Source organism: Centroberyx affinis, unplaced genomic scaffold (assembly GCF_046629955.1).
Source record: "Centroberyx affinis isolate AG114_WGS23_722 - 3 ecotype Tasmania unplaced genomic scaffold, CSIRO-AGI_Caff_v1 ptg000226l_1, whole genome shotgun sequence".
Taxonomy (NCBI): Eukaryota; Metazoa; Chordata; class Actinopteri; order Beryciformes; family Berycidae; genus Centroberyx; species Centroberyx affinis.
Window position 1 is genome coordinate 39,412 of NW_027278913.1, and position 23,231 is coordinate 62,642.

The window sequence follows — 23,231 nt, forward strand, 5'->3', positions numbered from 1 at the left end:
AGTGTCAGGGGAGGAGGAGGAGGATCATGGGTTTTCCATGCGCGGCTGATGGAAAAAACTTTGCTTAATTCGTCGTTTTCTGCATGAAGGGTCTTTTAATATATTTTATTTTACTTACGCGGTAGTTATGCATTTTATTCTTATACTACTTTCTCGAGTTTTGTTGTCATTTCTGTGTTCTTGCAAACTAATCCTTGATTAGTTTGCATTTACTTTTTTGTTTTGTTTCTTTTCTTTTTTCATTTTGTTTATTTATTTAGTCATCTTTTTTTATAGATACAGTGCAGTTAACATAATTACACTCCACAAATGAAATATAAAAGATGTATGCACATGGAGTTTGTAGATACTATGGAGTTTGTCTCTAGTTGGACTTCTAAATAGACTACACTTACACTTCGTCCACAATTAGAAATACAGGGGGTAATTGCTGCTTTTCTATTAGGGTTGGGTTATGTTACTAGCAGCGAACACAATGGTTGGGTTGATTTTACAATATTAGGACACTGTAGAAGCTAGAACTTACAAGAACAATTCATTAAGACAGAAACCTCCTATTTAAATCTGCACTAAGCAACTTTGCATGTTGGCGGCTCCAAATACAAGCAAGAAATTTGAACGTCAATACTCAGAAATCATGTAAGGTGTTGTCAGTAAACTACACACAGCACACTCATGTTTACCAACTCGGTGATGCTTTATACCAAAGGAAACCGAAGAGACAAGAGAGGAAAAGATCTAACGTTGGTGAGTCAGGCTTTCTCTGGATGAAGCACTCACTGCTGTTTAGAAGACAGTTTGGATTTCAGCTCTTAAGTTTCAATTCATCACCTCCTGTGGCCTGAGGAATGTACATATCTGACACCAGAATTTAATTTGGGCAAATGTGGCGAATCTATTGTGTCTCAATTAGTGGGGATGAGACGCTCTCCTCTATTGCAGCCTCACTTTGTGATGAGGCTGAGAAGAAGGCGGTTGTACTTAAAAAATCTTGACTCATCCATCTTTAAATTATGAAGGTGAGCTTCATGTCTTTGTTGTTTTTGAGATTTGCTTCATTATCACTAAACTTTGTGAGCTAAAGACAATTGCATATCTGTAAGCAATGAAACAACCATTTCACGGAGAGAAGTTCTTTTGAACGTAGCTAAGCTCCACTTGAAGACAACAAGGAAGATGCATTGTAGCCTCATTAGTTAAAATTAAGTTTTAATGAGGCTCTGTAGAAATAGGATGTTGTCGTTCTCCAATGAGGCTCTGTAGAAATAGGATGTTGTCGTTCTCCAGCCTTTTCCATTGTAATTCTATTCAGTCTCTCTCTCCTTAAAGTTTAACTCCCTCTTCTTACCCCATCTGACTGCTGTTGTGATGTCTTTGTCACATACAAACAGCACTTAACTGATCAAACACGTCCCACTACATGATTTTTGTCATATTATAATGTCCACGGGGCAAACGTTTCAATTGCCTTGAAATTGGTTATTGCGTTTCATGTACCATTTAAACCCTCTCTGTTCCCTTCATTCTTTCAAGATCAATAGAAGTGACAGGTTAGGATCATGACAAGAGGAATTTTCCTCTGTGCGGGCCGCCAAACGACGTTTTATCGTCAGCCAATGAAAGAGACTGGCTAATGAATTAGCAGATGTTTGCTTTTTGGGAAGTGAAAGTCTGATGCACTCACTAGTGGATGTTTGAGCCTACTAATGCATGTCTGCATGTTTGTGTGTTGGGGGTTGAGGGTGTTATCACAAAGCATTTCAAATGGGAATGTCATGAAGGGCAAGAAAACAAAGAGCACATACATACATGCATGCATACATACATATATAAAAAAAATCTCTCCTCAAAAAAGTCATGTTTCAACAGACCAAGAAAAGAGGAAATTAAAATTGCGATATACAGTATAGTGATTTATACTTAAGAGTTATACTCCATTCAGTCTCAAAGGAAACGGGTGTTTAATCCTTTAATTTTGATGTAATCCTGGCAATCATTTGCCTGGTGTTAGGCAGGGTTTCAAAGGGCCAAAGGAGAGATTAGAAATCTTTACTCAGAAGTTCCTGATGAAGAAAACGCTTTAAATGTGAGTTATCTCAGAGCTCCAGGTCTGATTGTCTTGGATCTACTGGGTTGGCCAAGTTCACAGTTCAAAGACACAACAAGTGGGGCAAACACAGCAAATGAATGAAGGTTAAAAAAAAAGCATTCAGAAGCCATCGGTAAGAGGGCCACCGGAGTCATGCTGTAATTGAAGGCACTCTCATCCTTATTCTCTGGGCTGTGGCGAGTGAACACTGTCTGCTGGACCTGCTCTTTCATTAGATTTTGTATTTCATGCCCTCAGGAGCAGAACAAATTGAGTCTCTGTTTCCTTTTGCTCCGTTGCTCATTACCCAAGAGGAAGATTAAAAAGCGTTCTCACACAGCGGCCGTTACATAACAACACCAAAGGATGGTTGAATGTACATTGTACTCGTTGTCTCATTGAAGCGCTGGAGACACAGTGGGCGTTAACTGACTGTGCCCATGATGACCACTCACAAACTCGCTCTGTTTTCCCTTTTGTTGGCGATAGTTGTCCTCATTTGTACGCAAAAATCATCTGTAGAGGGCGCAGTCACGTCCTTTAAAAACTTAAAGACCCCATGAAATGACATCTTTACTTGAAACAGGATGTTGGGGCTGGACATAATGCAGTGAGGGATCATTCAAAAGTCTAAATCGATGGAATATGAGTCAGGGAGAGAAAGTGTTTGATGGGAGGGGTGCGGAGGGGCGGGACTGTTCAAAAGTCTGATCGTTTTATTGGTTCAAAATTTGTATTTATGCCTACTGGTGCAGCATGAGGTCACCATGAAAGATGCTGTGTTTTCCAAGAAGTAAAAGTAATGGGAGTTCATGGGGACTTTAACAGTGCATTTAGCTACTGCTGAACAGAATACTGAATTGAACCAAGCAGTGATGGTCTGGATGGTCTCTTCGAGGTCTGCGGCTGTGTGTCCTTGGGGAAACTCTCTTGACAGCGCAGGCTTCTTTTTCTCGTTATTTTCAACGGAAAGGATGCGCTGTTGGGCATTCACAGCAAACACTGAAAGCTTAGCATGTTTTTTAGCTGTCAGAGCACTGAGTGCTAGAAGTTAAAAATATTCCAACTTGTAGCTAAAGAGCAGTGTGCTTTAAATGGGTTTTCAACAGTCAACAGACCAACAGCAGTACCGGTGCTTCCAAAAGTGTCTGTATAGTGCTGCTAGCTAAAAAAAAAGAGGTACAGTATGTGGTGGTGGAACAGGTGCTCAGGTCCTCAGAGAGAACGACTGAGAATTTCTATTGAAGTACCATGACATAAATTATCCAAAGTATTTACTGTACACAGCATCTAATTCCTTCCAATTATTTTGCAAATTGCACTAAATGTGCTGACTCAGTGGATCTTTAACTGAAAAAACAAACCACATTTGCCTCTGTACCACAACAACAGCTAATTGAGACACCCTTGTAGTTAGTGCTCTTGTTTTCAGGCTTCATTAAAACAAAAAATGTGGGCAAACATTTAGTCTCACATAGAGCAGCAACTCACAGTGTTTCTTCTGCGGGATTATAAGTGCTCAGAAGAAAGAATTGCATCGAATTTTGAAATATTGACAGACTCTGACTTGACTGTTTGCCTCCTCTCTTGTCTAAGCCAACAAGCTCAAATTAAAAGTTTTCCAAACAGCTGAAAGTACAGCCACAGTACAGTAGGCTAGTTCAACTTTGTTTCTCAAAACTTAAATTGAGCAAAAGTCCTCCTCCTTTAGTCCGGATGCTCTATCTGACATTCTGGGTTTTTTTTTCTTGTCCCTTTCATCAACAGAAGTGTACCTGCTCACTCTTCCAGATGACCAGAAAGTGAGCGTCACCACGGTAACAGTTGGCCAGAGTGCTGTGTTGACTTGTGCCATCGCAGGGGAGGGGAGGCCTCCTATACTGTGGAAGCGCAACCATCAGCTTCTGAACTCCTTGAACCTGGAGGACATAAATGTAAGTAGAGCAGAACCAAGCCAAGCTACTCATCGCTCTGTTTTATCTCTTTCATTCCCTCGTGCACATTATGTGTAGATAGATAGATAGATGGATAGATAGATAGATAGATAGATAGATAGATAGATAGATAGATAGATAGATAGAGAGACATGAAAGAAATCAGGATGCCTACTTGCTGAGAGTCTGTAGCAGGATCCTTCTAACACATTGCAGTGTAAACAGGTCTAATTGTTGGTTTTTCACAGTTATTTTGAAGTCAGATCAATTTTTAACACTTATTTCGGAGCCTCTGCCTCTTAGCAAGAGCTTTCAGAGAATTTCACCCTGCATTACATCTGTAACTTCAAAGTCGTGTTGTCTGTTGGCAATAATGGAATGATAACATAATGGGAAAAGATGTTGCTAACTTTTTGTGGCAATGCCTCAGATTGTCAGCGCATTTTTTTTTTTTTTTTTGGACTGTTGGCACTGGCTTTGTATTGTAGGTCTGACAGTAATCCAGGGTGTCAGCTTGTGTTCTCAGTGTCTGTGTTTAGAGACTGCTGGGAGGGACAGGGATCTCAGACAAAGAAGGAAGATGAAGGGGGATACCAAAGGGGTTCAGCTCTAGAGGAAGGACCTACTTTTACAACTCGGTGAAACAGTGTGTGTGCGTGCCTGTGTGTGTGTGTGTGTGTGTGTGTGTGTGTTTATCTGCATGCGTGCACGTGTGTGTGCCGCCGCCGTTGCCCCAGACAGCCCTCTGTGTCGCTTTCATCCACATCAAAGGAGCAAGGATACTCAGGTGGCGAGGTGCAGAAAAGGCAGATCTCCCTCGCCCTCCCTCCCCGCTCTTCCCTGCTCTGTGTCAAGGCTGACCAAGATGAGTGTGAAGCCGCTGTGCATAATTAAGTCAACACTGTCGCAGTAGATAAAGGGAGATCCAGCGAAGCCACTAATGTAACATTAAATGTTGATGACCCTTAAAATGAGTAAGAGGCGCCCAGCTGTCGCCAGTCATACTTGGCACCATCAACCGGCGCTAAACTAGCGCACTGTTTCTGAGTGTTGGTGATGTGTGATTTCAGCAAAGAGCAGCGCTAACCCATAAGGTGTTTTTTATTTTTTATTTTTTTGTCATGCATTTCAAAATTAAAGCTTTGCTATTTTTTCCTATTTTGAATAATAAGCAGTTCATAGTCAAATAGACAGTCTGCAAGTGCTGGGTGTAACAAAAAAACAACAACAACAACAACAACAAAAAAAGAAATCTGTCAAGTCTGATTATTTCTTGTACAAGGAGGATTCACAGGAGAAAAAACAGGAACTACTGTAGGTCTTGTAAGGTCAATACAGGCTTTGATCTACCTTTCATATATATTTTTCCAAATCCTGTTTTACTTGTATTTTTTTTTCAGATTCAATAGCAGCAGTGTTCTTTTCATCTCCTGATATTGCCTGAAGACATGGAGTGGAGTTGAGTGTCTCGATCGGGGGTGGTCTTTGTCTCTGCTTCACACACAATCACCGATTTCCCCCGTTGACTAATACCAGAGCTGACACAGGTTTATTTTAAATTCAAATTTCAGCTCGGAAATGAAAGCTGCTGTTGCAAAATGCTGTTCAGGATATTCGTTTTAGCAAAAAAAAAAAAAAAAAAAAAGCAAACATCAATAGCTTTAATATAGTGAGGATACAGGAATCATTTTCACACATCACAAGGACTTGAAATTACCTTTTATCCTTTCAAAATGTCAGAGGTTGTTTTAATTTTGTGTTAAAACCTTTTTTTAAAAAGTGTTTTGCTTTTTATGCATTATGGTTTTTTTTCTTCACTTTGGAAGCATACTGTAAAAGCAAACTCATTTTCTCCCCCCCCCCCCCCCCCCCGTGCTTTATGGAGAAAGTAGAAGCGATTGGATGGATATAGGGGGAGAAAGGAGAGCAGGTTGTGGTGGGAATCGATCGGAGTTTGCTCATGTGTGGTTACCTTCGCTGGAGAAAACATCAAAATTCAATTTCAATCTACCTCTTTGCTTGAGTTATACATGATAGAAGCAGCAGGGCAGAAAGCAGGATGCATTTAACTATTTGCATTTTAATTATGTATATATATTAACTGCATTTAATGATGTTGCATAAAATTACACTTGCTATATCTCTGTGGTACAGTATGTAAAGTGCATGCTGCTGCAGCTGCATGAAGTGAGAATGTTAGCCAAACTAATACAGGGAGTAATCTATCTCTTTAGAGTGAGAAGTCGGTGTACTTTGGCCCTTGGGTCTGTGATTGTCAGTTTTGATTTTCTGTTGGTGCCTAACAAAGATAGGTTGGATGTGTACAGGTTACCTCCAGAGCGGCTACCCCACAAGCAAGTGAATCAACATAAGGGCTAATAGTCTCGTGTGGCTCATCAGAAAACTGTGTGCGGACCGAACAGGACCAAGAGAAACTACCGATGGAGCTTGAGCACCACACCAACGCCGGCTTAATCCAGATTTATTTTTGGCTCTTGGTCTTCCAGTCAATCACTGTTGTTCCTTCCAGGGAGGAGAATGGATTTTGTCTGCACCTGGCATCCGCAGACCCGCTCTAAATTGCCTTGCAGACAATTTCTGTATAATTGCTGGCTGTTAATATTTGTGAGCATCCACTGCCAGCCCTAATTACAGTCGTATCCCTGTGATTGCGCATGGGAGGTTTATGCAGTTTAATCTTACAGGCCCTCCCAGTTTAGAATGTGGTTATTTTGGAAATTTTTGTCGACATTCAGACTCACTGAATCGCGCATTAATCCCAGTGGTGCGCTTGTATCCTGGAGTTCAATAGAGCCCCTCTAAATTTTGACAAAGCAGCTTACTGTAATTCCATGAAGTTGACAGTTGCTGGCTATTGCATCATCATCCAGGGCTGTCGGCATTTCAATCCTTCCAGAGCGGCCGAGCCAAAGTTACAGTTTTGTGTGTGTGTGTGTGTGTGTGTGTGTGTGTGTATGTATGGGGGCGGGGTCTCTAGGGTTCTTGAAATAGTTTGGAAAATGGATTTGATAGTTTCCAGTTCTTGAAAAGTTTGGGAATGTCACAACAAAGTGTACAAAAAGTACTTCAAACAAGGAACAAATGTTTGCCTCACGTTCAGATAGTGGTGCTGTATATCGGGGGAAAACTGTGATGAGTGGTTGTGAAGAGTAATCATCAGCTATAGAGTGATATATGTTCCAGTTCCAACTAGTCTAATTTCCAGGTCAGTATTTCCAGTCAGGAAATGATTGTCTGGAAAACATGGAATTTTGAAATGGAAAACCTGTAGGAAGGCAGAGACTGGAGATTCATCAGGAATGGAAATAACACTCTTCTCTTATCTCAACTGTGGGGATAAGTGTTTTTTTTTTTATCTCTTATAGTGTTCAGTGCCTTGTGCTGGTGGGTATAGCATTATCTTTGTATGGCGGAGACATATGTAACGTTGAAAGTATGTGATTATACTTAATATCTACACTGGGCTTTGATCAATATGTACCACCTGTAGTGATACAATTAGCATTCTTCTGGTGCTCTTTGGACAAAAAAGTCAAGCTGTGCAGCATTACATGGCAGATAACATGCCTTATTGAATTGCAGTACTGTGTTATACCAACACACAGCATATGATGTAACTGTCATTTGTGCTATTTAGAGCGAGCTTCTGTTTATTCAGAAATCTGGATTTGAGCAGAAAACAGGGTTGGGTTAGAGCGGATATGTCATTGCGGTTATCAAAAATCATCACATAATTTTTTTTTTTTTTTCTTTTTTTAAATGACTATCCTGATATTGCACCTACATTTAGGCCAGGCAAGTTTATTTATATAGCACATTTCGTACACAAAGGCAATTCACAGTGAGATAATAAAGTGTATAAAAAGAGATAATAATTAAAATGCATAAAAAGAGAATAAAGATCAAGTTGCATAGGCAGTGCAGAACGAAAAAGGTTTTGAGCGTGGTTTTAAAAGTGGTCAAAGTTGGGGCGCTTCTTAGTCTCACACCTACTCCACAACATCATACTCAAAGATTTCTGACCTCAGCACCATGATCGATTGTATGTAATGGCGGTAATGTAGCCTGTCTGCTTCATAATCCATGTATTAAGCCTCCTCTTAATCCCGTGTTTGAACTAACCCTCTGAATGTTTCACCTCTGCTCTTCTCCCCAACAGATCCCGTCCCAGGTAGGTTTTTTTTTTTTTTTTTTTTCTGAACAGACTGACATTGCTTCACTATGTTGTGAACCATTCACAAAAAAAGCCCGCAAAGATACTGAGTCCCTGCAAGGTGTGACAGATGTGTGATGCTGTAATCAAAAAACAAATAATAAAAAAAAAAGCAGAAAATCCAGCACAGTGAGTTTGAACTCTGAAATGCAGATTATGTGTTGTGGACACTAGGGATGGGACGATATATGGAAATTCAATATATCACAATACAAAAATGTGGCAATACGTATCGTGGGGCAGAAAAAATAATCGTGATGTTAGCTACATTTTTTCTCCTGTAGTAATCACAAACGAGACAGCTTGCCCATCACAATTTCACAAGCTCTCCAAATTATAATATCTGCAAATTGACATTTTTGACATAAATGGTTAACAATGACAATGACATAAATTGTTGTTTACATTCTAGCAAGCCAATGCCATTGCTAGAAAGATTTATGTCTCAAAAATAAACATAATCTGCACAGTCAGACTTTGTTGTCATTTAACTTTTATTTATTACATTGTATCATGAGATAAGAATATTGTCCCATCCCTAATAGACACAAATAGTTGCTCCACCATGAAAGGATTATGTGACAACAGTATGAATAAGAAACGCATTTCTCTCACTTTTCGTACCCGGAGCACATGATTTGCATTTTAAGGCATCATGCTCATTTCATGAAATTTCCAGAGACCAGGCTGCAAAATCCTCCTTCAAGGCCCATTTGCTGAAAGCCACGCCCCCACCTGAGTGTAGGTGGCTGCTCAGTGTCCTTTCAGAGGTGACCTGGCTGTGACAGCTTTATTAATTATAGTTCGTTGAGGGCTATGGCCTATCTGCAGATCCACCCTCTACCTGCCCTTGTCTGTTACACTGAGCAGTCGTGCCCCGGCCTGCTCTGCCTGCGGGGAGCCGGGTGCTGGGTGCTGCTGGGTGCCGCTGATAGCTGAGGTGAGGGTGCTGAGGTGGGGAGAAGAGGTGGAGGAATCGTGTCGACAGGCTCCGCCGTGGCTCGTTCCACCTCTCTGAGTTTCATTTCTCCCCCCATTCATTTTTCATTTAAAAAGGTGACACAATATGCTCTCAGCCCAAAGGGCCAAAACGCACCATCGATTTCCCCTCATATTGTGAAGCTCTGATGCTTCACTCAGCCCGAGCCGCTACCCGGCTCGTCGGCTAGATCGGAGCACACCGGGACCAGCTGATAAACACACTGAATGGCTGTAAACATGATGGCTGGCTCTTCCAGCTCCTCTGTAGATGGAAGTATGTGGAAGACGAATGCCAAGATGTACACAGGTAGCAAAGATGTGGCTGGAATGTTAAAAGCCATTTAATGAGAATAAAAAACCTCTTTTGTCATTTTTCTTTTTACAAGCTCAAAGAGGGCCAGTAATTAGGGCTGAGATATTTCTTGAATAAAGGAATGTTGTGTTCAGCACAAGAAAAAGACATTTTTTAGGAGCATGGGTGCAGACTCATGGACATTCTTAGGTGCAAAAGTTCACACGACTAAAATACATCTCAATGTTTTTTTAATGCATGGCAGCAATCAGGAATGAACACGTTTTGGCACTTGGCCTTTGTCAAGTAAGTGGGCGCTGAAGAAAATCCTAATGAAGGCTGAACGCCGGAACACGTTCATTTCTGAATGCTGCTGTGCATTTGAAAGTGCTGAAACCTATTACTATGAGTAGAAACACTTCTTTTGTTTCTGAGTACTCCCTGAAGAACTATAGCATAATCACTTGAGAGACTGAATGCAGCGCTGCAAAAGATATCCATCTTAACGAGTCATTTAGTCAAGAATTGAATCTTAAAATCTTGTTTTTTTTTGTGAAACAAAATCTGACAATGTTGTGAGATAATTTAATTTGTTTCTAATGCAGTTTCACCTGTTTTGAGAAGTTTGTCGAAACAAATGACATATCATGAAAAAAGGCAGATGACTAGTGTCGAAATAATAAACTCAAGAAAATTCTAGAAATTAGTTAAATTGCATTGGAAACGAATGAAATCATCTCACTCGATTTGCAGATTTTTTCACCTGTTTTAAGAAAAATAATTTAAAAAATCCCAGATAAAATGAGTTGTTAAGTCATGTTGCCATTCTTTTGCAGCATGGTCTTAACAAGGTGGTGGATATTTGCTTTTTGCCAGATGGATTCATCACACCAACACACCGTCAATGGGCTCATTAGCTTTGGGGGCTTCTATCAGTGCTAGAGCTGAATAATTTATTCTTGTGTTTGCTTTCTTTTCTTGTCCGGCACCCGTTTTTTTGTGTTCACTGGCTTAATAATTATAACACAGCATGAATTAATTATGTTTCAGTTGGCTCTTCACAAATTCACATCACGGATGGGTTTTGGTTTAATTACAATTTTTGTTTTGCTTTAAATAGGCCACAAGAGAATTGGAGTGAAACAGGTTTTGTGCATTTGTGTGGCGTGCGTGTTAACAAAAGGGTAACAACTCTCATTTTGGCCTTTTCAGGGACGATGATTCAACATGACATTTGAGATGATTATTCACAGAAGCGGCAATATTCATTCTGATTGACCCTACGTACTCAGCAACCAATTTCCAGTTTCCTTGTTTCTGTTTTGAAAACAGCTCACATTGCATGTTTTCCACTCTGATCAATTGTAGCCCTAGTCCTTCTTTCCTGTCGGATCACTTTCCTCTTATTTGGAAATATGGCATTTGCCAAAACCACTAGAGACTATTTTTCTTAACTGTGATTGCAATAATAATTTTGCACAATTCTTCTTTGTGGCACCACAAGGCTTCAGCCTTTGACTGAGATCGATGGACATTTGCTACACCATGTGCCTTTTTGAGCCATTGCTATATTTTTCATATTTTTCATTTCCTATATGCTGCTATGGAACATGCTTATCTTCTCATCTGGCATTCCCATTTAAACAGCTGATTTCCAGCTCCAAACGCCTTCACATCATCACCGCAGCACTGCTGATCAAAGTCTGCCAATAATTCACACTCTCTCTCTCTCTCTCTCTCTCTCTCTCTCTCTCTCTCTCTCTCTCTCTCTGTCTCTCTCTCTCTCTCTCTCTCTCTCTCTGGTAGGACTTTGGGGATGACGGCTCCCTGTACATCACCAAGGTGACCACAACCCACATGGGCAACTATACCTGTCATGCCGATGGCTACGAGCAACTCTCACAGACACACACTCTCCAAGTGAACGGTAAGACGCGCGCACACACACAACACACACACAAACACACACACACACACAGACACACACACACACACTATGGGACCAGAATGGCTATTCGCTGTATATACTCTACCATCCACTTTGGCATTCTCTATATCATCTTTGGTGGGTAAACTAGTGAAAATGGCTGTTGTGTTTTGAAATCCATCAGCCACTGTGGCTGGCTGATGGGAAATTTAGTTCCCCGCCATGCTGAAGACCTTGAAAGGACACACAGATCTGCTCTTGTTGTGAAGATTTGCTGAGTCTTGTTGTGATCAGCATAGTTTAGAGGAGAAATCATGCTGATTAATTAACCTGCAGGGAGGTTTCACATAATTCCAACATGCACGTGAGGTGCGGCTGATTAGCCCATCACTGGTGAGGGGGGTAAAAGAGACTGAGAGCACTGTTATTATTTTGAATTTCTTGACAAAGGCCGAGGACCAAAACATCAACAGAATAAAGCTGAGTTTATAATTGCGTGTGTGCCGGGAGTTTGTTTTTTTGACAAGGTGATCATCATAGTCTTCTGTCACTGCTCAGAATGATTAGTTCAAAGGACCTTTATATTTAAGAGAAATGTCTAAAGTAGTAATACACAAGACATCTTTGTTGTGCTCATTGCTGAGAGAGAGGTCACCTGTCAATCAAACAGTGTGGGCAGAGCTTGGATTTTCTGTTGATTCAGTTTGAGTTTCTGTAGGTGGCGCTCTTTTCTTTGTCTGGTTAGGGTTAGGTTGGCTATCACTGCTCATGCTAACTACCCAGTTCTTCTTCTGTTTGGTTCAAACAAACCGCTGTTACGGCTTCCGGTAACGTGAAACACATCACTTTCTGTGCGGCAGAGGATTTTTTCCATGGAAAGGTGTTTAGAACAGCAGATATGAAAGCTTTCATGGACTGGGTATAGGTTGAATTGCGATTGAAATTCCTCGAAAATGCCATACATTATTACTTTAACTGTTTATTCTTGAGACACAAGGTGTTTGAACCTATTTTATTTTATTTTCTATGTTAAAATGGTCCATTTCAGCTCTAATGAGCTGAACCAAAATAAACCACAGTGTTGGAATGTAGAAAGCTTGAGGTGGCAAATCCTAATGATATTAAAATCTCCATTACATGTGACAGACAGACATTAACATTCATCTTAAAACATTACTCTCAGCTTAATGGCAATGGTATACTTTTTGCAGCCGGTCCAAATCTGCTGGTCTGATTATACCGGATGTTCCCCGGCTACTGTTTATGGAAAAAGAGTGAATGTCATTACACCAATGGGAGTTACTTTTGGTCCTAATTGTTGCTGAAACTTTCAGATGACCTTTTACTGGAGACTATAAATTTCCCATTCTTAGGCTGGCTAAAGTCTCCCAAGGCCTGCTGTCACCCTGCCGAGGCCACAGGGATTTTTGTAAAACTCAAGTAAGAAACAACTGAAAGAAGGAGGTAACTCTTAGAAACTTGGAGGTTGTATGCTGTGCATCAGTCTGTGGTCACCAGGATGATGAAAGTATTTGCAGTTTTACTGAGAATAGCTGAGTGCAATTTAGTCTAGACATATTTTTTCCATAAAGCAACTCTTTTGATATATCTGCAAAGTAGGCAGAGGGCAGTCAGGTTTCCATACTGTAAGCTATGTGCAGTGAATGGGAGATCATTAAGTGGTTTAGTGCTTTGATCCTTATTGTACTGACTTGAATAAGGCAGAGGGACTGCTTACAATCAGACTGACTCACCAAAATGCCCCAAACTTAAGGCCATATTTTCACTTTTGTGGAAGTCCACTTCTTAGTGTTGGCTGCTCCAGCTTGATGAAGATGCTGTATCTTTTTCCTCGATGTATTCTGTTTGTTATATTATCATCAGTATGTTCCTTTGGTTGGGATTATTTGTTTGTATCTTCAATATGTTCTATTTGATCTGTTGTTTTGTTTTATCTGTACCCTTTTCTTTCCAGCTGTAGTGACCCAATTTTCCGACGGGAATCAATAAAGTTACATCTAATTTGCACTGTGGCTGGAAAGTTTGTCCACTCTCCCAGCCACGTTTGTAGCAAATTAATGAAAGTGGTAGGATGAATTTGTCAAATCCATCAACCACTTTTGCTGCTGAAAAAATAACTTTAGTTTCCCGACCTTATAAATGGCTTTCATTTCAAAAACCTAATCTAAATGTGATGCCTGGCCAGCATCACATTTCAAGAAATAATTTTAGCTGTTTGCAGTTATTAGTGAATATACATGACATACACACTATACACTGTTTACATGCACAGTTCATTAACAATGTCTTCTAATTACTTCCCTTACTCTGGTTCTGATGAGAATAATTTGATTATGTAGTTTCCATGGATAGCGAAAATAATGTTTTGTTAATATTCCTGAGTAGTTTGCAGAGTGATATGGTATGTGTTTATTGCTGTAAACTTGTGAGAATTGATAAACACTGCAAGCCAAGAAAAACAGCTTTAGTGGTACTAAAGTGCCACTAGAGAGACCCAAAAAATTGATTTTGATAACTACCTCCCATTAAGAAAGATTACCAAAGTTGTTTTAGTCATACATAATCACTTTCTATCATAATAGGTATATTACATATTACATAAGCAGCTGGAAATACTTCAGTGCTCATTATTTTTAATAGTTTTCTGAAGAGAAAAAAATATGTCTCCAAGTTACAACAAAGGAAAATATTGTCCTTAGACTATAGTCTTATAAAGTAAAGCTTTAACTCAACATCAGCACAATAAACACCAAATAAAATGTATCCATTTTAATTGTTTTTCTTGAAAATAAAACTCTAGAGTTTCATTTAAAAAGTACTCAATTATGTTTGAGGTACACCAAAGGCTAAGGATAAATGTAAACTATATAAAACAAAAATAGTGCAGGTTAAATTAAAAACCAAATGCATTTCTCATCTTCATACACCTGTAGGATGAATAAAACTCATGAAACCTGTGAAACTACCACTTATTGTCCTTCTCCATCTCCTCCTTCTATAAAGACCCACTGTCAAGTCATTCACTGTAGTATAAAAAGACCAAAGTAAACACAGTTTGTTGACCATTTGATGCAAAAAGTGCAATGATTGGCCAAAATTACAAGTCCTCGCAAATATTGCAGGGATTGGCTGAATTTGCAGGAATTATTGCCATCCCAAAATAACCAATTCCTGGAGGGACTGATTCCTATCTTCATGCTGTGATTATTGACTTTATTCATCAGTCACATCTTCTTCTATAGGTTGCAAGTCAGGTTGCAGGTCAGTCACTTCCCTCCTGTCAAAGCCATCAGTCTTCTCACTGTCTTTGCTTGCCATGTTGCTCCTACTGTATGGAAGCTCCTCTGCAAATTATCCAATACTAAAACCTGAAAAGCTATGTATAGCTGGCTATCTTTGGCAATGTTTTGATACAGGTTCCAATACTCAAATTCAGTGCCAATATTCTAATTTAACATATATATTTAGACATACCTATTAAACATACATATTTTACATCATGTGATAAAGTAATTTGTCTATATTTGTATTTCCCATCTGCTTCTTTAAATAGAAATAGGCCACACTCAACTGATTTCTCCAATAAAAATGAAGAAAAACAAGAGGTTTCATTATCTAACATTCTGAAACTTTTTGATAGCTTTCAATACACTCCGATTCCTCAAAATCAATATTGATACCAAAAATATTATAAGCAATATCATAGCTCTCCATGTGAAGAAAATGAATAATATGATATTTTCTGAGACTGGTGGTTCCTGCATTTCATGATCCTGGTGTACAATTTTGGATTTCCTTTTCTGGGCTCTCTATTCTTTTTGGGCACCAGATCTCCGTTCTAAATTGCTTTAATTTAGATTTTTTTCTATTTGGATCCCCAGCAAGTAAATAATAAAACCAGAAAAACAAAACACCAAAAGCAAGCAAATGAGCACAACCCCCCCCCCCACACACACACACACGTACAAAATGACACCTCTCTGAAGGTAGACAAGAAATGAAAAGACGTTAGAGCATACAAACAAGGCGTAGCGGTATTCCCTGGAGTTCCATTATGCTTGCTAATTTCTGTCCCAGATCTTTCTCATAACAATGGCTCCAGCATTTTTACTTTATTTTTTCTTTTCTTTTTTATATTTGTTTTACCCTTGAAATTTTCTAGTACTTTTCACTATACAGGTTCTGTATTGGATTCAGGCCTTGGACAAAACTGTTGTCTGAGCTGGTTTACTCCCATCTCTCCCCAGGAGGCCTACAGCTAGCTGGGAGAGAATAATCACTGCTGAGAGAGAGAAAGCTTTCGTCATGGTGTGTGTGTTTGTGTGTGTGTATGTGTGTGTGTGTGTGTGTGTCTCAATGAATGTGAATGTGTGTGTGTGTACAGTATGTCATGGCGGTGAATGTGTGTCTGTGTTTGTCTATGCGTGATGGGGAAGAGGCAGTTTTATGTGTGTGTTTGTGAGTGTGAGCGTGTGGGTAGAGGGGGGGTGCATCGGTCAGTTCCCACAATGCAATAGTTATGACCAGCATGTTTTTCAGCAACAGCCACAAGTTCAATTTGATTGAGGAGTTGTAACAAGTCTGCCAGGCTTAGTTGGAAATCGCCCAGCAATGTGATGGGGAAGTGGTCTCCTGCCATGGTGTGTGTGAGTGTGTGTGTGTTTACTTGTGTGTGTGTGTGTGTGTGTCTCTGTCTGTATGCGTGCTCATCTTCTAGAGCACCACAGCCGATGGGAGCCTTGCTGAGTGATTGACGGCTGGCTGGGGAGCTTTATGATGGAGCTGTCAGCCCTGCTGTGTCGCATTCTCCCGGCAGTGGCTCTCCTGACACTCTCAGGAACACATCAGAATACAACTCCTCTCCTATCTTGTCTGAATTGAGTTTTGAGTGGAAAAATCCCACCGACCGGCTAGTTCCTTTCATTTTCGTGTCCGTCCAGGCAAAAGAAATGGTGATTTAAACACAAACCAAGTTTACAAATGCACATGTTGGCAGCGTAACCGAGGTATTTGCAGAAGGCGGGACACCAAGGGAGAACATGCTTTCCTATTTTGTGGAAAAAGGAAAGATGCCTGGCGAAACAAAATAGTTTGATTTTTATTCATAGCTAATAAGGCATTTGGGAATATGGAAAAAGATGCAGAGTGGATGATTAATTGGGAGTGGAGGCGTAAATTTCAATCATAATTTTACCTTTTTATTTTTATTGAGTTCTAGCAGCAAAAAAACTATAAAGGCATATTTTCAAAGCTTTTTGAAATGCTTTATATTATTCCGTTCACACATTATTATATCTTAATTTAAAAATTAAATAAATAAATACATATGATTATTAAAAGAAATGGGTACTGACATAGATTCCATATTCATATCAGTCACAATTTATCATATGCCATAAGTAATTATCTGGGTTTTTTTTGGAACGGCTGATTTCATACACTAGGCTGGCACACTTAACAACCACTTGCTGCATAGTTAATTGCAATTAGTGCTTGTCCTAAACTAATAATTATCCCAATTATTCTGATAATGTCAAGCAAATTATATATTGAACTTAATTCTGTATAACTTTCAACTCATTACAATACAACGATGCAGCATTTTACATTTGCACTCATCCAGAGCCTTCTGAACCCATTTCTCTTTCTCAGCAGACTTCTAATTTAATAGATTTGTACCACTGGCTTGTCAGCTCTTTTATTCTACCTTAAAGGGACATTAAATAATATATGACTTTCATCAACTCCTATCTCTGACCAGAAGGAATTGCAACAAGGATGAATGGATAGCTATAGCTTGACAGGATGAAGTCTTTCTCCCACATTCAAGCATCTTCCCACAGGACAACTTCCCTCAGCTGAGGGGGCATTAAGTGATCTATGATCTGTATTGACCTCTTACAGCAACCAGTAGGAATTGCAACAACATTGATAGAACTTATTTCTTCTTACACAAGTCTCCGGTGCACCTCCTCCCTCCCCTTGATATATGGTGGCCTGTAGTTGACACAAACAATAAAGTCACATTTTCACAATAGAGCAGAGATCCAACAGAAATATCTAGAAGATGCAATGCAAAATACTGTAGTGATAATGATACTGCTCTGTCATTTGCTTTTTTGGCTTGAGAACAAGGCTTTTAGCTTTAGTAGCTGAAATGTGTTTTCTTCCAGTTTTTCTTCAAAAACAGAGATTATAGGTGAGTTTGAAAGCTAAAAATCTCAGCACCTGGCAAAGTAATTGGTGAGTCATTAGTTTTAATCAGCAACCCTATCAACCCCCTGCAGATTTATTACGGCCATGTTATGCCATGCAGTAAAAATTGTACTTATCGCTCCTTTAATTCCACATAATTTGTTGAAAAATCAATTCAAACACCACTCTAGTTAGAACCTTAATCAACTCAAGTAATTGACAAAAATGTAATTAGATGTTAAGCAATGTTTCTGTGTTTACCATTACACAGGATCAGATGCTACATAGTTACCTGTGCCTCATGCTGTTAAACTAGGGCGAATGCCTGCATATACCTAGTTTGGATGTTCGAGGAAACTGGGGTACTGGCAGGCATGGGGTCCCTCCCATCACAGATGTTTGGTTGAATTAGGTCCATGAAACCTACGGAAGGCTCAACTGCAAATTCTGGCGTCCCAGAACCAACCTCCTTTATTCCCGTTCTCAGCACTGATTACACCTGCACTCACCTACGCTACAACTGCACTACACTGGTCCTGTACCCACACTGCGCCTACATCTACACTTTCACTGCAACCCATCTGCCTCCTGTAGCGCTCTTACTGCCTCTGATTGGACCATCGGCGAAGGTGTTCAGCAGAAAGCACCAACCACTTCCATCGTGTCAAATCATAGAAGCATTTCACACAAAAACGTGTGAAGTAGGTGCACTCAGTGTCACGCTATCCATTTTCCATATCAATCTTGGCAACCTCAAGTGATATTTCTATATACTGTATATCATTTCACTGTGTATACAACAGCGGGCAAACATCTACTGTACATCTGTATCTGATTATATGCACACTGCAATTTAAGTGAAGCGTCTTCCCCTGACTGACTGACCTGAATTTGACTCTTAATGACCGCACTGCTGTAGCAGTAATGCCGTGTTTAAAAGAAAAAAAAAAAAAAAAAGGCTTGTGGATGCATTCTAAGTTTTAATTCCAACACCTTAATTAATGTAACCTTGTGAGACTGCCTGAGAGGTTATATTAATGAGGTGCTCAAGGGAACCTGGTCGATCCATGCTTCTACTTTAAGGCTGTTGATTAATGGGGTGTTGTGGTAGCGGGCCAGCAGGCTAAGGTACATGCCATGTATTCCCGAAGTCATGGGTTCAAATCTGACTCACGATCTTTGTCGCATTTCACGCACACACACACAGACAAATACACACACGCCCCCACACACACACTCTTCCTGTCATCCTCCACTGTGTTCTGTCTAACAAATAAGATAAATGGCTTCAGGAAATCTACTGACCTGTAAATCTGTCAATTGTGACAAGTGAGAAGCCAATAAGAGCTTTGTATTAGAATGACAATGAAGATATACCTTTAATGTTCAATATATTATATTTGATGTATCTGTCCTCTATTCTATGCTAATGCCATGACCCCAAATCCCCGCGGGGATCATTCAAGTTTCATCTTGTCTTGTAATATCTCAAAATAAAAAGACTGCTGATAATTTACAATCAATTTACAACACTAGTTTCACTTCCACTTAGTTCAATCCAAGCATGCCTCTGTTCTTCTCACCTTGTAATGACATATGACAAGATATCTGACACAACTGAACTGAGCTCGAATCACTTTATTCCCCATTATAAATATATAGCTGTAGAAATACTCCGCATTCATTCATTATGTGCATTTATAGGCAGCATGGCGTACGCTTGCAGCTGTAGAATCAAGTCACAAGTCAAGTAAAGTTTATTCATAGCGTGCTTTTGACAAACAAGGCTGTCTCAAAGCGATTTACAGAAAAGAAACAACACAAAAACAAGGATAATGAAAAAAAAGAGAGCGCAAATGCAGCACAGATTCCAAGAAACGGGGCCAGAGCTTGTGTATGTGTGTGTGGGCGCGTGTGGGGATAATGAGTGTATATTCCAATCTTCAGTCACCAGACCGTACGAAATGGTGTAATTGTGTTCGTGGCTTCTATTTAATCATACCTTGTTACTGCTAAGGAGCATGACCGTGACTGGAGTGATTCTCATAGTATTGGTAGAGTAACCTGGGTGCCATAAGAGCCGTCGGTGACCCACTGCGGATGGTGTGCTGGCAGTCAGGCTGACGTGAGCTCCAAAGCCCTTGAGTGCCATGTTTACCAGATGGCCATGGCAGCAATCTTTAGTCCTCCACTCACCTGGCTGAGTCAAGACTTCCTCTAACCCAATGCCCACAGGAAATGGTCTCTACAGCATGTCTGCCTTCTCTGCTTCTGCCAAAACCCGCGCTTCCATCCTCTTCTGCCTCGGTACCGCCGCTCTCTCTCTCTGTCTGACTCTGAAGTCTGTTTCAGAAAAGGGGAAAGGAAAAAGAGGACACTGATTTGGGCCACAGAGGCTGTGAGGGAATGCCCGAAACAAGATGGCAAGATAGAGAGATTTGATGTCCCTACTTAAAGCGCTGCCAGGTCGTTATCCTTATATGTGTCAGGCTGTTGTGGGATGATTCATACTGCTTTTTTTATGGCCCCTCTGTAAACTTACAGTTCATTGTCATTACGCAAGTTTCAGTCACCAATTCTGTGGGATGGCATCCTCAGAGAAGAGCTTTTGAAAGGTTTTGTCATTTTAATGCTATTCTGAGGATAGGCTTTTTTCCTTCAACGGATTATTCAAATTCATTCTTTTGATATTTTCCAAGTTTTATGGAGCAAGATTCTAACAAGTTAGCCTACGGGTGCTGAGCAAAACTTGTGCCATATTCTCAGCTAATGCATAAATGCATATTGTTAATGTATTTGTGTGTGTGTGTTTTTTATTGATTTATGTTGATTTATGGACCGTGGAAAATATGTAGGGGATGTTTTTGTTTGTTTTTTGCTCCAGGAATATAGGGTAAAGAAGTGACTCTCCAATATGACAGTCACACATTATGTATAAATGTGTAAAGTCAGCTTTTGCAACAGTTTGTAGAAGAGAGCTACATTTAGTTTGTGCATTTTCTCTTTCTCCACACATTTTGTTTTCTCTGCTTCTATCCCCTCATCTCCTTCCTGACAAAAGGTTACGTAAAATCAATGGCCACCAAGCAAAATCGATAGCGTCCGAACAGAGGTTCTCTCCCTTATTTATCTAGCTGATTTGTTTGACTTCACAGTGCACACTAACCTTATCTAAAGGCATTCAGCGTATGCTGGAAATGCTCTTGAGCCTATTGATAGCATATGCTAATGCCAAACTATAAGTTCATAGGACTTGGCATCCTCTCCAAAAGAAAACTTCTCATTCAATAAGGTTGCCTCAATCCTCAAAAGAGCTATTCATGTAGTGTGGGATGGACCCGTGCATTCATCCCTTCATCTCTCCCATCTTTCTCTTTTCTTTTTCACCACACTCCAGTTCCTCCTGTCATCCGGGTTTACCCAGAGAGCCAAGCCAGGGAGCCGGGGGTGACCGCCAGCCTGCGCTGCCACGCCGAGGGCATCCCCAACCCCCAGCTGGCCTGGCTGAAGAACGGCATGGACATCACAACCAAGCTGTCCAAACAGCTCACCCTGCAAGGTGGGGACCAGCAGCAGCAGCATCTTCAGCAACAGCAGGTTTAGAGAGGAGATAGAGCCTCAAAATCTACTATTAGTAGTAGTAGTAGGAGTAGTTAGAGTAATACTACTAATAGTCTAACTACTCCTACCACTCCTACTACTACCCCTACTCCTACTGCTACTACTACTACTACTAATACTACTAACTGCTATTACTCTAATACTACTAACTGCTATTACTATAACTAATACTACTAACTCTGACAAAGTAAAGTGAAAGTTATTAAGTTGTTCACATTCAGGAAAATAAAAAGTAAATACAAATGTCTTCTTTGTGAAGGACAGTAGGAGAAATACTTCAGCAGACAAACAGCTGTCCCAGTGCTCACACAGAAACACAACGTGCGACACGTGCCTCCTTTGAACCTCTCACTTCTCCTTTTTCGAATTCCCACCCAATCCAATTCAGACCTCTCACTCTCCTCTCCCATCCCATTAGAGGACTATTACGTAACAGTCTAATTTTGTCAGAGGATGGTAGCATAGAAGTCGCCTTTTATCCCTTTCTGGAAGGCAAACTGTCTTTGTGTGTGTTCCCTCTCTTGTTCCCCCCCCAGCTAATGGAAGTGAGGTGCACATCAGCAACGTGCACTTTGAGGACACCGGAGCATACACCTGCATCGCCAAAAATGAGGCTGGCGTGGACGAGGACATTTCTTCACTATTTGTGGAAGACTCGGCGCGCAAAACTCGTATGTATAACTTATGACCTGGGTCTCTTTTTTTTTTTTGTCAAGGGATAATGGAGCCAAGCGAATGGAGCTCTTAAGAATTTATCCAGCCGCTTCTTAATAGTTTATATCCTGTGATGCAATAATAGAGCCTCTGCTAGGGAGATAATGGTGATACTATCTATATTCTCTCTCTGCTGCTTGGAAACAACCAATCATATACGTACGTCTCTACCCACTCATCATGCCATTTTAAATTTATTGTCAGTGGCATATTCTGTGTTAGTAAAACATAGTCTCACAAAAGATAGTCTCACTCGTCTGTCATACTTTCATCTCCTCCAGTACAGCACGCGCCATTTCCACTAACTCACCGTGCCATTTAAAAGTTCTTCTCAGTATCATATTCCATGTCAGTCACTATTTGGAAGAACCTTCATTGATTAAGGTGGTATTTGGAACGGTCAAGATATAACTATATAACATCAGGGCTGTGAAACAAGTAACCTTCTTCTTCAATTTTAAAAGCTTTTTTAGGCACAATAACAATCTCCTCCTGTATAGGATCTCACACGGTAATTAACTTTGGCCTTTTCGGAAATGTCAGGATCTGCTTTTTGGGGTTCAAGACTGATTGTTAGTGTGTAATACTGTTCTGCGGGTAATTAGGGCGCTTAAGCAGCACACGCAGCAACTTTGCAGTCGAGTCACACGGGGCGAGCTCGCTGTCCCCCCCCCACCTCTGCCGGAGTCAGCGGGTTTAGATGTCGTCCCCCCGGCGCCAACACATCCTCCACCCAGTCACGCATCAGAGGATCGCGCTCTCTGAGGTCAGAAGTCAGTCGTGTGCTTTGAAGCTTTTGAAGCTCTAGTGCGGGGCGAAAATTGCGCCAGGAGCTGGATATCGCAGGCCATTTTGGGTGTGCAGCCCCACAGGACAGGAGTTCAAACGGATGCCAGAGCAGATGGCCAAACGTGGCTCCACCTCTACGTTACGAGGGGAAATAAAAACAGATACTACGCCGTGGTAGTCTGGCCTGGATATCTGACTTCATATTTGACCCACTCTAGTTTTCTTATTCGATTGTCGGCTTTATTCAGGAACTAGTTATGTGAGCTAATGGAAGCTGACTCAATCTGTGCTCCCTGGATTGGCTCTCCCTCCGAGCCTGAGGCTAATGTGGACTGTCTGCTCACACCGCCTGCAGCCCGCCACGGTTCTCCACTGACACCCTCACCTACACTCCCAAAAATATCCATCTTTGACAAGTCATTTAGTCTAGCAGG

At 40.6% G+C, this 23,231-nt stretch overlaps 1 protein-coding gene across 1 annotated transcript in view; it reads left to right on the plus strand.

Annotated features, from left to right (window-relative positions):
- Positions 1-23,231, plus strand: part of fstl5 (follistatin-like 5) — a gene marked incomplete at its 5' end in the record, with an annotated part of 66,709 nt that overhangs the window by 16,382 nt on the left and 27,096 nt on the right. Inside the window, 5 exons of the mRNA XM_071542184.1 lie at positions 3,857-4,023; positions 8,204-8,215; positions 11,337-11,457; positions 21,071-21,232; positions 21,831-21,965. Coding sequence (XP_071398285.1) covers positions 3,857-4,023; positions 8,204-8,215; positions 11,337-11,457; positions 21,071-21,232; positions 21,831-21,965 — 597 coding nt within the window. The remainder of the gene's footprint in view (positions 1-3,856; positions 4,024-8,203; positions 8,216-11,336; positions 11,458-21,070; positions 21,233-21,830; positions 21,966-23,231) is intronic.